At 33.6% G+C, this 17106-nt stretch overlaps 1 protein-coding gene across 3 annotated transcripts in view; it reads right to left on the bottom strand.

Moving 5' to 3' along the window:
* Vps13a (vacuolar protein sorting 13 homolog A) overlaps positions 1–17106 on the bottom strand; it is a 237897-nt gene that overhangs the window by 130150 nt on the left and 90641 nt on the right. For all 3 annotated transcript variants that reach the window (XM_074052093.1, XM_074052095.1, XM_074052094.1), the window contains exons 24-31: positions 15831–15912; positions 14084–14238; positions 13156–13312; positions 9287–9366; positions 7757–7816; positions 7394–7547; positions 6481–6597; positions 6299–6402 (exon numbers count right to left, since the gene is read on the bottom strand). In XM_074052093.1, coding sequence (XP_073908194.1) covers positions 6299–6402; positions 6481–6597; positions 7394–7547; positions 7757–7816; positions 9287–9366; positions 13156–13312; positions 14084–14238; positions 15831–15912 — 909 coding nt within the window. The remainder of the gene's footprint in view (positions 1–6298; positions 6403–6480; positions 6598–7393; positions 7548–7756; positions 7817–9286; positions 9367–13155; positions 13313–14083; positions 14239–15830; positions 15913–17106) is intronic.

Raw genomic sequence — 17106 nt, 5'->3', positions numbered from 1 at the left:
CAAACAGTACAGGGACAATAACAACACTTAGGGAAATGACGGGAAGACATTTTCCCCACAGCAAAAAATTACTACAGGAACCAGAGGTAATGAAGAAAACAGATACTCAGATCCAGACTCCAACAAAATGAAGATAAACTATGCCAAAGAACCCAATGAAGCCCACAAGAATAACTTAAAAGAAGACATACTACAGGTACTCAATGAGAATTTTATAGAGATGATACTGGATATGCTCAACCAAAATAAACAGGAAGCACTCAAGAAATTCCAAGACAACAAAAACAGAGAATTTGAAAAAGAAAAAGAAGAAATAAAGGAAACCATAGAAGCACTGTATAAACATCAAAGTAAAACAGAAAACACGATTAATAAAGAGATAAATGAACTCAGGACAAAAATTGACAACATTAAAGAGGAAACGACCCAAGATTTGGAAAACCTCAGAAAAAAGAATGAAACAGAATTGCAAAACAAAATGTAGGGCCAATCCAGCAAAAGAGAACAAACAGAAGACAGAATCTCAGAACTCGAAGATGAAATGGTAATTAAAGGAAAAACTGAAGAACTATTAATTAAACAACTCAAGACCTGTGAAAAGAAAATGCAAGAACTCAATGACTCCATCAAAAGACCAAAGGAGAGAATCATGGGCATCGAAGAAGGAGAAGAGGTGCAAGCGAAGGGAATGCGTAATATATTCAACAAAATAATAACAGAAAATTTCCCAAATCTAGAGAACTCTATTCCCATACAGATGCAAGAGGCCTCCAGAACACCAAACAGACCAGATCAAAATAGAACTACCCCATGACATATCATCATTAAAACAAGTTTGGAAACTTGGGAAAGAATATTGAAGGTTGTAAGAGAGAAAAAAACAAATAACATACAAAGGTAAACCCATCAAAATCACAGCAGACTTCTCAACAGAAACATTAAAAGCAAGAAGAGCTTGGGGAGTGATCTTCTCAGCACTGAATGAAAATAACTTCAACCCCAGGATACTCTACCAAGCAAAACTATCATTCAAAATAGATGGAGCAATAAAAGTCTGCCATGATAACCAGAAACTAAACCAGTATGTGACCACAAAGCCACCACTACAAAAGATTCTTCAAGGGATTCTGCACACAGAAAGTGAAACCCAATGTAACCATGAAAGGACAGGCAGAACTAAACTACAGGAAAAGAAAAGAAAGAAAGTAGAGAGTAACCTCAACTTAGGTACACACAATCAAACCTTCAAACAACTAAGACAACAAACTGACAGGAATCACCACATATCTATCAGTACTAACACTTACAATGTCAACGGACTTAATTTACCCATCAAAAAACGTCAACAGACTTAATTAACCCATCAAAAGGCACCGCTTGATGACATGGATTAAAAAAGGAAGATCAACAATTTGTTGCTTACAGGAGACCCATCTCACTGTCACAAATAAGCATAGGCTTAGGATGAAAGGCTGGAAGAAGATTTTCCAAGCCAATGGCCCCCAAAAACAGGCAGGAGTAGCAATACTTATCTCTTGACAAAGTAGACTTCAAACCTACATTGATCAAATGAGATAAAGAAGGACATTCCATACTTATAAAGGGGAAATAGACCAAAAGAAAATAATAATTATCAACCTTTATGCACCAATGTCAACGCACCCAATTTCATCAGACATACCCTGAAAGACCTAAAAGCATATATTAACTCCAACACAGTGGTTGTGGGAGACTTTAACACCCAATTATTATCAATAGACAGGTCATCCAAATAAAAAATCAATAAAGAAATCCAAGATCTAAAATATACAATAGATCAAATGGACCTACTTGATGTCTACAGAACATTTCATCCAAATTCTACACAATATCCATTCTTCTCAGCAGTCCATGGAACCTTCTCCAAAACAGATCATATTCTAGGGTACAAAGCAAGCCTCAGCAAATATAAGAAAATAGAAATTATACCGCGCACACTATCTGATCACAATGCAATAAAACTAGAACTCAACAACAAAAGTAAAGACAAAAAATGTGCCAACAGCTGGAAACTGAATAACTCATTACTTAATGAACAATGGGTCATTGATGAAATAAAAGAGGAAATTAAAAAGTTCCTGGAAGTCAATGAAAATGAAAACACAACCTACCAGAACCTATGGGACACAGCTAAGGCAGTCCTGAGAGGAAAGTTTATAGCCGTGAGTGCATATATTAAAAAGACTGAAAGATCCCAAATCAATGACCTAATGATATATCTTAAACTCCTAGAAAAAAAAGAACAAGTAAATCCCAAAACAAATAGGAGAGAAATAATAAAAATAAGAGCTGAAATCAACGAAATAGAAAACAAAAAAACCATACAAAGAATTAATAAAATGAAAAGTTGGTTCTTTGAAACAATAAACAAGATCAACAGACCCATGGAAAACCTGACTAAGGAGAGAAAACACCCAAATTAGTAGAATTAGGAATGCAAAAGGGGAGATAACAACAAACACCATGGAAGTCCAGGAAATCATCAGAGACTATTTTGAGAACCTATATTCAAATAAATTTGAAAATCTTAAAGAAATGGACAGATTTCTAGATACATATAACCATCCAAAACTGAACCAAGAGGAAATTAATCACCTGAATAGATCTATAACACAAAATGAAATTGAAGCAGCAATCAAGAGTCTCCCCAAAAAGAAAAGTCCAGGACCTGATGGATTCTCTGCTCAATTCTATCAGACCTTTAAAGAAGAACTGATACCAACCCTCCTTAAACTGTTCCACGAAATAGACCTGATGGATTCTCTGCTCAATTCTATCAGACCTTTAAAGAAGAACTGATACCAACCCTCCTTAAACTGTTCCACGAAATAGAAAGGAAAGGAAAACTGCCCAACACATTTTATGAAGCCAGTATTTCACTTATCCCAAAACCAGGCAAAGACATCTCCAAAAAGGAGAACTGTAGGCCAATCTCCTTAATGAATACTGATGGAAAATCCTCAACAAAATAATGCCAAACCCAATTCAACAACACATCAAAAAGATTATTCACCATGACCAAGTAGGCTTCATCCCAGGGATGCAGGGGTGGTTCAACATATGAAAATCAATAAACGTAATAAACCACATTAACAGAAGCAAAGACAAAAACCACTTGATCATCTCAATAGATGCAGAAAAAGCCTTTGATAAGATCCAACACCATTTCATGATAAAAGCTCTAAGAAAACTAGGAATAGAAGGAAAGTACCTCAACATTATAAAAGCTAGATATGACAAACCTACAGCCAACATTATACTTAACGGAGAAAAACTGAAACCATTCCCTCTAAAATCAGGAACCAGACAAGGATGCCCACTATCTCCACTCCTATTCAACACAGTACTGGAATTCCTAGCCAGAGCAATTAGGCAAGAAGAAGGAATAAAAGGAATACAAATAGGTAAAGAAAAGGTCAAAATATCCCATTTTCAGATGACATGATCCTATACCTTAAATACCCAAAAAACTCTACTCAGAAGCTCTTAAACACCATCAATAGCTACAGCAAGGTTGCAGGATATAAAATCAATGCAGAAAAATTATTAGCTTTTCTATACACTAATAATGAACAAACTGAAAAAGAATATACGAAAACAATTTCATTTACAATAGCCTCAAAAAAATAAAACACCTAGGTGTAAACCTAACAAAAGATATGAATGACCTCTACAAGGAAAACTATAAACTTCTGAAGAAAGAGATTGAGGAAGACTATAGAAAGCGGAGAGATCTCCCATGCTCATGGATTGGTAGAATCAACATAGTAAAAATGTCGATACTCCCAAAAGTAATATACATGTTTAATGCAATTCCCATCAAAATTCCAATGACATTCATTAAAGAGATTGAAAAATCTACTGTTAAATTTATATGGAAACACAGGAGGTCACGAATAGCCAAGGCAATACTCACTCAAAAGAACAAAGCTGGAGGTATCACGATACCTGACTTCAAACTATATTACAAAGCAGTAACAATAAAAACAGCATGGTACTGGCACAAAAACAGACATGAAGACCAGTGGAACAGAATAGAGGACCCAGATATGAAGCCACACAACTATAAGCAACTTATCTTTGACAAAGGAGCTAAAAATATACGATGGAGAAAAAACAGCCTCTTCAATAAAAATTGCTGGGAAAACTGATTAGCAGTCTGCAAAAAACTGAAACTAGATCCATGTATATCACCCTATACCAAGATTAACTCAAAATGGATCAAGGATCTTAATATCAGACCCCAAACTCTTAAGTTGATACAGGAAAGAGTAGGAAATACTCTGGAGTTAGTAGGTATAGGTAAGAACTTTCTCAATGGAACCCCAGCAGCACAACTAAGAGATAGCATAGATAAATGGGACCTCATAAAATTAAAAAGCTTCTGTTCATCAAAAGAAATGGTTTCTAAACTGAAGAGAACACCCACAGAGTGGGAGAAAATATTTGCCAGTTATACATCAGACAAAGGACTGATAACCAGAATATATAGGGTCTTAAAAAACTAAATTCTCCCAAAATTAATGAACCAATAAAGAAATGGGCACGTGAACTAAACAGAACTTTCTCAAAAGAAGAAATTCAAATGGCCAAAAAACACATGAAAAAATGCTCATCATCTCTAGCAATAAAGGAAATGCAAATTAAAACCACACTAAGATTCCACCTCACCCCTGTTACAATAGCCATCATTAGCAACACCACCACCAACAGGTGTTGGTGAGGATGCGGGAAAAAGGAACCCTCTTACACTGTTGGTGGGAATGTAAACTAGTACAACCACTCTGGAAAAAAATTTGGAGACTACTTAAAAAGCTAAACATTGATCTACCATTTGATCCAGCAATACCACTCTTGGAGATATACCCAAAGACTGTGACACAGGTTACTCCAGAGGCACCTGCACACCCATGTTTATTGCAGCACTACTCACAATAGCCAAGTTATGGAAACAGCCAAGATGCCCCACTACTGATGAATGGATCAAGAAAATGTGGTATCTATACACAATGGAATTTTATGCAGCCATGAAGAAAAATGAAATGTTATCATTCGCTGAATGATGGAACTGAAGAACATCATTCTGAGTGAGGTTAGCCTGGCCCAAAAGACCAAAAATCGTATGTTCTCCCTCATATGTGGACATTAGATCAAGGGCAAGGACACCAAGGGTATGGAACTTCATTCACAAGATAAAAGCGAGTACACAGAAGGGAAATATGAGGATAGGTAAGACACTTAAAAAATTAGTTAGCATTTGTTGCCCTCAACGCAGAGAAACTAAAGCAGATACCTTAAAAGCAACTGAGGCCAATAGGAGAAGGGGACCAGGAACTAGAGAAAAGGTTACATCAAAAAGAATTAACCTAGAAGGTAACACACATGTACAGGAAATTAATGTGAGTCAACTTCCTGTATAGCTATCCTTATCTCAACTAGCAAAACCCCTTGTTCCTTCCTATTATTGCTTATACTCTCTCTACAACAAAATTAGAAATAAGGGCAAAATAGTTTCTGCCGGGTATCCAGGGAGTGGGGGGGAGAGGGAGGGGGCGGAGTAGATGGTAAAGGAGGGGTGGGGGCAGGGTGGGAGAAATGACCCAAGCATTGTATGCACATATGAATAATAAAAAAATTAAAATTAAAAATTAAAAAATAAGAAGTACTTCAAATTTTCCTGAACTTATAATTTGATATTCTCTTTACTCCCTTGAATATACCATTTGACCTAAATGCCTCATTATTCACTAATTACTGTACAAATTCACAAGTATCTAGTCAAGAAACACTCAGTAACAACATAGCTACCCTTTAATCACCAACCATCCAGTTCAAGGACTCTCCTAACCTTATGACCGATGTATTAGTAAGCATCCAGAACAATAATACTTTTGTAAAATTTAAACCTTCTGATGTTCGTATCTGAAATATTTATTTTTAAAAAAAAGTGGGAAAGGGTATTTATTAGCCTCCCCCCAAAACTCTTTGTTCCAGGATCACTGGTTATTTGCAAGACAGTATAAAGTACTTGGTCAAATGAAAAAATGGAATCTGAGATTAGGTCATGTGCTAAAGCTCATAACTAATTTGATAAAGCTAAAAAAATAAGCAGAACTAAGTTAAGTATTCCATTATGCTGGACTCCAAACCCATACATATAGTAAATCACACTGCTAAAATAGGACAACGGTCTATTTAACTGCTAAGTATGACCACAGACCACTCTTAGGGATATGTGTTAACAAAAACAAATTCTTACCTTTTTATAGAGAGCCATTATATCAGAATCCAAAACAACTATATTCCTTAGCTTTGCATTTATTTCAGTTACTAAAGGCCTCATAATCATCTCAGAATCAAGTCCTAAGGGAATAAAAGAATGAATAATTGCTTTTACTTTCATTTAATAATTTTTAATTTATTTTTATGAGATTTTATTACCTTCTATCTTAATTTCAGAAATGTTTCGTTTCTGATCTTGAATAAAAATCCGTAAACATGATAATTCTGCTAAAATCTGTAGAGTAATAGTATCTTCATTCATGGATACCTTTAAACCTAAAAAAATCATATTGTCAAACACAGGAAAACTTTAAGTGGTTATCACACGACACTTACAAGGCAACTGTAAAATCACCACAAATGACAATATTAAAGTAACCTGATTTCCAATTCAACTGAAACCAAAGATATTCCCTATTGAATTGAGAATTCTAAAAACAATCACAAAAACCTAAGCAAATAAGCTAAAAAAACCACTGCTCCCAGAGAAGAATAATCATCTGAAAAAAAACCTATCAAATGAGATGAAGTAATTACTAGGAGGATCCTTGCCATTATGAGAACTACAAATGCTCACTGCTTTGAAAAAGTAGGTTAAGCATCCACCATCCAAAACTCCCAATCCAAAATGCTCTAAAAATATAACACTTTCTGAGTACCTATATGACACTCAAAGTATTTTAGATTTTGGAGTATTTCAAATTTCAAGTTTTTGGTTTAGGGATGCTCAGCCTGTATTCTGATTAAAAATACATTCTGATATCAACTCAAATTTTGTCTGTCTCATGTTTGTAATCTAAAATAATGCTATTAAATGCATGAACTTCAACATAAATCAAATCTTTCTACTGTATAATCTCCAACTAAAACCAATTATATAATAAATAACTTTTCCTCACCAGTAATCTGTTTCCTTTACCATTATTTTCTAAAATTAACCTGGTATATAATTAATTCTTCTATATTTTAGTCTAGGCAATAGAATTTTGAAGTCAATATTGCAACTTAATAAGTCCAAAGCCTAAAGTCATTGATTTAATTGGCTTAAAAGACTGAATTTAAAAAACTATACCTAATTTTTTAATGATATCTCCTTTGTCTTCAGTCTCTGTAACAGACACTGGGGCTGATTTTTCCATTGGTTGAGGAAAGACATTATTAAGATAATTTATTGTATTCAGAAGAGCTTCAGTATGTAGATGAATATCCAAAGAGGAAAAGTTCACCTACAGAACAATGTTGATTTTAGCAATAGGTCAATTAAAAAAAATTACTTGTGTAGTTTCTACAAGGTACTATGTTTTACAAAGAATTCAATTTATTCTATTCAGTTTTTATCCTCAAAAATCTTATAACTATAAGATAGTTTTCATTATAAACTTAAGACAAAGAAATAAAGTATCTAATTTAAAAATAAATGATTATCTACTCATACCTTAATTAGCTGTAAAACATTGTTATAGGTACTTTTCAAGTCAAGCACATTTTTTTCAACCTATCCAAGAAAAAATAAATCTGTTAGAGCATCTTAGGAAGACCTGTGTGTATATAATTACATTATACTTCTAATATACATTTATGTAATTTTTCCAGATGTGTATATTATATAGATATATAAAAGGTAACGATACACTAGGCAAATACATATGTATACATAAATACTACGTGTGTGTATATATGCTATATATATATTTACCCAAACAAGAAACTTTTCACTAGAACAATGCAACTACATTACCAAAACAAAAGAAATTTGGTAAGTGTGGGCTTCTCTAGCAACTATTTAATAAATGAGGACTCAAAATTGTATACATTTATGGGTTGCCATATGACATTTCATGTATGTATACAATGCAGAATGATTAAATCAAGCTAACTTACAGCCCCATCACCTTGCTTGCCAACCATTTTTTTGTGGTGAGACATTTGAAACTTACCTTTAGTTATTCTGAAGTATACATTATTACTGACTAACATCACCCTTTTGTATAACAAAACAAAAACCTATTCCTGAGACTCTTCCCTTTTGTCAATAGTTCTCCATTCTTCCCTCTCCCTCCAGTCCAGCTCTGGTAGCCACCATTCTTCTCTATTTCATTAGATTCAATATATAAGTAAGATCCTACAATATTTGTCTCTCTGTGCCTGGATTATTTCACTTAGCATAATATAATATCCTCTGAGCTCATCTAGGTTGTTGGAAATAACAGGACTTCCTCCCCTTTTTCACTATATATAGAGATATATATATACATGTATATGTATGTATGTGTGTATGCATATATATATATATATATATATATATCTGTTTCCCTATTTTCTTTGTTATTCATTTTCTTTAGATCTAGAACACTTTTACAATCTAAAAGTTAATGTAAACATACCAACAAAAGTCTTAAAATAGCTACATCAATAACAGATAGCAAAAATGGTCTTAAAAGTACTAAAATGCTCTTTGGACAATTGTTTTTATAAAGTATTAAAATGTTGTAAAACTTACATAAAAATAACATCAATGAGACCATGGAATAAATCATAAATAGGCCAGAGTACATACAAAACTTCACAAATAGACATATAAATTAGTAAGAATGGAATGAAGTCACTGACAGTAGGAAAATTGAGTAACTTCAGACAATGGTAGAAAATGGAATGAAATAATCATTCTGCATCCTATATAACAATAAATTCCATCAAGACTAAAAATGTGTTTCTGAAGTACCTAGGAAGGACAGTTAATCAAACTATAGGTCTTTTGTAATTAGAACACAGGCTACTTTATTTTGCTATATGAAGCATTCATAAATCACAATAAGACGAATGGAAACTTAAAGTGTTAGGAGTTACAGAATTATTCTTTATTACATTAGAATAAAGATTAAACAAACTATTACAAAACTTCCAAAATTTGATGATAAAACGTCAGCAGATTTACCTATAAGCAGATATAAATGGAACTGCTTACCTTCATGTATTCCAATGTTAACAGATCTTCTATTGTATTATCCAATGTTGTGACCAAATAAACTGGTTTCTTGTTTGCATCTAAAAATAATATTTAAATTACCTTTCAGTAGGAAAACTGAAAATAATTACAGGCAATATCAGCAATTAGAGAATTGAAAAAGGCTTTCCTGTATAAATTCTGGGTCTTGGAATGAATTCTACCCAGTAAGTTTCCTTCTTTATTTTTTAAACTCAAAAAATATAATTTCTCCTCACAATTCTGTTCCCTTCCCTTGTGTCTCAACACTAAAGTCTCAAACCTTCTTCATCCTAAGCAAGAGGTAAGATAAGAAAAACTAGAAATCTGTTAAAGAAAAAACAGTGGTTTTTAGGAACAATGAAAGGGCATGAAGAGAATTCTGGTCCTGGTTCACCGAAACAGAAAGAAAATCATGAGAGCTCTTTCTAAAATCTCAGTTGTTGAGAAGACAAATCAAGTATGTGATACAAGAAAGTTTTTCTATATTGTACCTTAGATTAAAAATAATCTTACCACTATATAACAGTCTTAAGTTACAACACTGTTTCTGTTCAAAACCTGGTTTTCTAGGAAAACTGCCATGGAAGAAACTTTTAAAACTATCCTCATCAAATTACTTATGGTTGGTAAAGTTGGGCAGGTGCTCTACCACTTCAATGGTAACCTGAGCACTAAAGCCGCTACACGTTAACATCTAGAGACTGAGAGAAAGGACAACAAACTAATCATACTGTTCTTGAGAAAGAAAAAGCACCACAAATTCCAGAAGTTCTCCAAACTTAAAACCTTATTAGCCCATAGATCAGCTTTCTACTGTACATGGGAAATCACAGCTTCAGCCCTTAAGAAGACCCGCACTTTGTACACAGTTTGTTTACACATTCACTGATTCAGTACACTATTTACAGATCATTTCTTTTTTATAACTAACTGTGCTACTTGCTCCTCAGAAAACGAGAGCAAAACGATTTTGTTTGCAAGTATTTTCTATTGGGAAAAGAAGCAAACAAAAACTAAGCATAAATATGAAAATTACCAATTGTTGTAATACTTCTGGGTTACCAGGCAACACTGTCAAGTTGGTTTACTTTTCTTTCCAATTATCAAAGCAAACATTTTCTTATTGAAAAAGACATAACAGAACAAAACTGTGTTATTTGCAGCATATAATAGTGTTCTTAGCAAGAGATAACTATAACACTATCTTTAATACTCAAGTTCTCAAGGATTATACAATGAGGACAGAATATGGAAAAAATTATAAATCATATCTCCCTAGTTTCACGCTACACTAATTAAAACTGCTCCCTGCTTTTAAAAAATAGCCAAAGATCTTAACATATGTCTCACCAAAGAAGATATTCAGATGGAAAATAGGCATATACTAAAAACATGCTCCAGACATCAGAGAAATGCAAATTACCACTATATACTTATTATAATGATCCAAATCCAGAACACTGACAACACCAAAATGCTGGGATATGGAGCAATAGGCACTTATTTATTGCCAGCAGAAATGCAAAATGATACAACTACTTTAAAAGCATTTGGACAGTTTCTTGAAAAACTAAACATACTTTAAGTAAATGATCCACCAAACATGTTTCTTGGTATTTATTTACCCAAAGAAACTGAAAGCTCATGTCTACACAAAAATCAGCATGTGGTTACTTAAAATGGATTTACTCTTAACTACCAAAACCAGGAAGAAATCAAGATGTCCTTTCAGTAGGTAAATGGGTAAGTAAGCCATGGTATATGTACCCAGACAATGGAATATTATTCATTGCCAAAAAAAAAAAAAAAACTACCAACCCAGGAAAAGACATGGGGGAAACTTACATACTACTAAGTGAAAGAAGCCAAACTGAAAAGGATACATACTGTATGATTCCAACTATGGCATGCTGGAAAAGGTTAAAAAAAAAATAAATGGAGACCAGTAAAAAAGATCAGTGACTGCCAGGTATCACAAGCCAGAGAGTAAGAATAACTGAAACACAAAGGATTTTATCATAGTAAAACTACTCTGTCTGGTAATATAATGGTGTATACTTGCCACTATCCTTTTGTCCAAACACACAGAATGTATAACACAAAAAGTGAGCCCTAGTATCAGCTATGGACCTTGGATGATAGTTATTTGTCTATATAGGTTCGTCAATTTTAACAAAAACACCGTACTATGGTGGGGAGTGGGCTCTGCATGGGGTGGGGGTATATGGGAAATCTTTATGTCTTCTGTTCCATTAATCTAAAACTGCCCTGAAAATAAGATAAAAAAAAAAACCAAAAACAGGCTGATGGAGTGGCTCAATCCTTATACGCCTGCTTAGCAAGCATGAGGTCCTGAGTTCAAACCCCAGTACCACCAAAAAAAACAAAAACCAAACCTCATTAATATCACCTACACTCATATATAACACTAATGAAATTATACTACTGAATAGTTGTCTTAAAAATTCCCTGCCAAGGAAAAATCAAAAAATATAAGAGACATAAATAGCACCCACCCAAATACCTAATGCAGAAAACAGAAATATTCTCTTTGATGTAATAGATCCACTATGACTCTGGGTTTGTGGTAGGCAGAGTACTATTCCCTTCCAAAAAATAACTGCATACACTCTGATCTCTCAGAATCTGAGAATAAGTTACCTCATATGGTAAAATGGACTTTGAAGATATGATTAAGGGTAAATGGAGATCATCCTGGATTGTTCACGTGTGCCAAATCTACTCCACTAAATTTTTTAAGAGTGGAAGCAAAACGTAAGAGGTGATTAAACAGCTGGCAGTATAAGTTATCTGGTGCCCTTTCCTGATTTTTAAATGTAGGAGGCGATAATGCAAGGACCATTAGAGACCTCCAGGAATAAAACACAGCCATCTGCTAACAGGCAGCAAGGAAACAAACAACCACATGTAAGTGATTTAGCTAAAACCTGAATGAACATGGAAATGTATCTACTCTAATGCCTCCAAAAACCAATTCTTTCTGACACCTTGATTTTTGCCCAGGGAGACTAATATCAAACTACTTCCCTAGACCTTTTTTTTTTTTTAAACTTTAGACATTAAATTTGTTTTCCTTTGAGATAGTAAATTTGTGGTAAATTGTTACAGCAGTAACAAGGAATTTAATGTTCCTACATTTAAAAATTTAAATTGTAATCCTATTTAACTTTCCTTAATGAAAAGAATTATTATTATTTGGTCTCTAGTTTTCCCCAACCCTGACCTACTAACTACAAAAATTAAAAACTATCTCTGCTGTAGTTTTGATGTGGTTTCTCCCCATCCCCAAAGGGTCATGTTTTAGAAGTGTGATCCTCAGTACGGCAGTATTACATGTTAGAACTTTTAAGTGATAGAGTCTAGTAAGAAGTGAACAGATTACTGGGGGCTCTGCCTTTGGAAGAGATTGAGGTAGTCTTGGGGGAGATGTCCATTAGTTCCCATGAGAATAAATAGTTACAGAAGAGAGAGCTTGGAGCCTGAATCACTTTCTGGTTTCCTGTCTCACCAAGTGATCTCTACCATATATGCTCCTGCAATGATAGTAGTAACCAAGAGGTCTTCACCAGAGGCCAAACAGAGTCACTTAGAACTTGGACTTTCAGCCTTTAAAACTATGAGCTACATGAACCTCTTTAGGTATTACTAAGACTCAGATACTTTGCAATAGCAATGGAAAACAAACTAATATAAGCTCAAAATATAGTAGTCTTCTGAAACTACTTTAGAATATAAATGGATCCAAAATTTAAAGACTAAAAAGTATATACAGCAAGTAGTCAAACAATGAAATTAATTCATCTTTTAAAACAAAAATATATTCTTACCTAAGTATTTTGGACATTTTAAGCAGAACTCTTTCAAAAAGGCATTTGCTTTCAAATCAAATGTTCTAATCTCAGCTTCTGTGCCCAATCCTAAAACATCAATTTCCACCACAGGTAGTTCACAATCTCCCACAAGATGATAAAATTGAATCAAAACCTACAGAAGAAATGAAACAGAAAGTACCACCATGTACATCATATGCCTAGCAAAAGTGAGACCCTGAGTTCACACCTCAGTACCATTAAAAAAAAAGTACCTTGATGGAAAACAGGTTTACATACATAGTAGTTATATATGGGTACAGTAGGTATGCATGATATGATAAGTTATGCATTGAAAATTTAGTAGCAATTTTATACTTGCTCAATACAATATGTGCTTACAATGTATAAATAATCATTTTCAAAGGATATGACTAAATAGCCACAAAATATCATCTACCCCACCCCTTCTCTATACTAGGAGTTGAACTCAGGGCCTTGTGTTGCTAGGCAGGTACTCTACTTCTTGAGCCACTCTGCCAGCCTGTTTTGCACTGGTTGTTCTTGCGATATAGTCTCAAAAATAGTCTCTTACACCCAGGCTGACCTAGACCACCATTCTCCTGTTTGCACTTTCCTGCATGGATGGGGATGACAGACATTGTGTCCAACTATTGGTTGAGATGGGTTCTCATGCACATTTTGCCCAGCTGGTCTCAAACCATAATCCTCCTGATCTCTGATTCCCAAGTAGCTAGAACTATGGGCATGAGCCACAGCACCCAGTTCAACCCCTAACTCTCAAAAGAATGAAGGGAAACCACACAGATATGCAGGATAAAAAAAAAAAAAGTGCCTGTGAGCAATCAGACTATATAAATAAGCTATACATATTAATAAATGAAAAAATGTAAATAAACCATAATAATTTTACCACAGTACATACCTCTGCTACTTCAAATCGTATTTTAAATTGGGACAAATTCCTTGAATATTCTTGCTTTTGTAACTTTCTGGGTCGAGTACTTTTAACTCCAGTAAGAATTGGAGGAGACTCTTCCAAAGGACTACATGGCGCATCAAAAAATTCCTCCTCGGAATCTAAATTTCACAGTATTGTTTAAGTCAGCAAGAAAACTGATCAGTAATGTTTTTATAACTTTTCTGAATAAATGCAAATACTATTGAATTTAAAAATTGAATATAAACATAAGAATTAAAGTCAGTGGAAAATACATTACTTTTGAACAAAAAAAATCTTGACCAAAATTTTCAAAATGTGATCTTTAACTTAAAGATTAACTTAGAGGTGATTAATGATCACCTTTTAAAAACATTAATCTATTTCAAAATCGCATTAGAAAATTTTATAGCAAATCACAATACCAATGATTCCACACACCATGAACTCTTTCTCTATAAATATACATATATACATATGTATATGAATTCACATTAAAAACTTAGGCTCAAAAACTAGAAAAGCATTCAACCACTTAATAAATTTACTAAAAGACATTTAAGGAAGCCTAAAATAATCTGAACTGTATCCCTAATAATGTAAAATTGAAATTAAGAGTATATGACCTTATAAACAACATCTCCTCTCTGATCACCACATACAAAAGAAAACATTCCCTAAGAAAAAAAGGGTATCAACATGGCACTTTCTATTACTTAATATTTAGCCTTTTTTAAAGTATTGAAAATAGAAAAATACATTTATTTTTTCTTTCCAATATGCTCATAAAAAAACAGGTATTTGATACTAGAATATTTGAGACTTTTGCAGGTGCATGTAAGAATTAACACTTGATATTTTTCTCGAATAACAGAAAGACTATATAGATTTTACTATTGCAAAATTAACCAAATAACTACATACCACATTAAAATTAGATAGCTACAAAGTTTCAGGGATGTTTTTTAACCTTGAGCACAATAAACTGAGCTCAAGTAATCCTTGGAATTATAAATTCAACATTTTTATAAACCAAAAAATATCCTGCTATAAAATTAACTCCAAGGAACAAACTGTATTATCTTAAAGAAATCTGAGTGAGAAGATCCTGATAATACACAAATATCTGCTAATGTCTATAAGTTTTTTGTATGACTGTGAGAGACCAGACTATACCACTCCAAATTGTACCACTTTAGCATAAGGATTATACTCAACTGATTATATTGAGAAAAGGCATACACAGAAGAGGTTCTGAAGATAGAACGTAAGTTTCCCTTTTGTAAGGAATGTTAAAATTGATAAAGGAAATCTGCCTTGGAATAGTGACTCCCTCTTTGTGCCAGGAAGATGACTTACAAGACATTGCTACCAACGGAGAAGATGCTGACTTTACATGGCAAACCTTACCCTTGCTTGTCATAATTTTCTTATAACATGCCTCCCCAGCCAAGAAGTCCCACTCTTTTCCCTTTAACTGAACTGGAACATAAACCCAAATTTTAAGCACCCTTTTGAATTACTCATCTACTCAGTGTCTTCCATGCACGGGAGATATAAATGTTAGTAAGGTTCTTTTTTTTTCTCTTTGTTAGAGAACTTAGAGGTTAAAAGGAAAGGACATTTATACTCTTCTACATGGTCATTTGAAGAAAATATGCCTCAAAATGGAAATTATTTTAACTATGTATGTTATAATAAGGAAAATTTCCTTAAGCAGTTTCATTTTTACCATCATCAGTAATGGATGGAAGTTCCAAGAGAGGAATTACTTTCTGTGAAATCTGTGACATTGCCAAAGTAGATGGTTGAGTCTGAAAGAAAAATAATTCACTGTCAATTACCACAAAGACTTTTTTATTCAAAGCTGTAAGACAATTTTGACAAAAAGCCACTCAACACAAATAATCTAAGAAGAAATCAGGTCTAATTTCAAAAAGTAAATTATACAGACTTTAAAAAGTGGTTTCACAATTTTAAGGCCAGATATCTATTGTAGAACTGTCCTAACTATTTCTCTGAAGATGAGCTGTGAGTAGAAAGAAATCTTAGTTATATTTTAACTTAACACTTATTACTAAACAAGGAAACTACCTCCAGGACATCCATGAGAAACAATCAAAAATCTCAACCTTTAAGGCCTCCAGAATTGAAAAGCTGACAATTGGCAGAAGGAATCATGAACTCAAGGCCAGACTGGGCTACATACCAAGACCCTTTCTCAAAGATGCAGATTCAAAAATTAATATGCTTGAAATTTCCACCCAACCCAGGAAACATTACCACACCCCAAACTAGAAGAATCTTCTTGTATTCCACCTTGACCACGTCCCACCACTAATCATGATCTTGCTTTTATTTAGTTTTTAATTTAGGCTCTTATAAATGATTTTCTAAATAGTATAGCTCTTTCAAAGCTGTAGAAACGGGGGAATATCACATATATTTTCCTATGACTTCCTTGTTTCACAAAATAATACAAATTTTAATATTAACGGTTTATCAATTATTACTGCGAAATTATACTACACTGATGAATAAACCAATATTTATTTAGCCACCACTCTTGGTGAAACCTTGTATTGGTTATAGATTTTTGCTTTTATTTATGGAGCCACTATAAACATGCTTGAACATGCCTCACTCATGTGCAAAACTTTTCCAAAGAGTGGGATTGTATATGTTTACTTTATTAAGTACTATGAAATTGTTGTTACAAGTGATTATTCTAATACCAGCAATAGATTAGTTTGTATGGCCCCTTATTCTCACAAGTAGTTAGGAGTTTCAAAGATCTTAAATTTTGCCAATCTCACCAGAAATTTCACTCTAGTTTAAACTGGAATTTTGTAATAGGCATATACTGCAGCTAATTATATCTGCCCTTCTCTGAAAATCAACTCATTGTGGGAGAGGTAGCAATACTATTACTGAAGTATAACTTACTACACAGGCATATATAAACCATAGTTAGAAAGCTCACTAAATTTTCAAAGTGTGAGCACACC

Source organism: Castor canadensis, chromosome 13 (genome assembly GCF_047511655.1).
Source record: "Castor canadensis chromosome 13, mCasCan1.hap1v2, whole genome shotgun sequence".
NCBI classification, from domain to species: Eukaryota; Metazoa; Chordata; class Mammalia; order Rodentia; family Castoridae; genus Castor; species Castor canadensis.
Note: the sequence above shows the minus strand (reverse complement) of the source record. Positions and strands in the feature narration are given on the sequence as shown.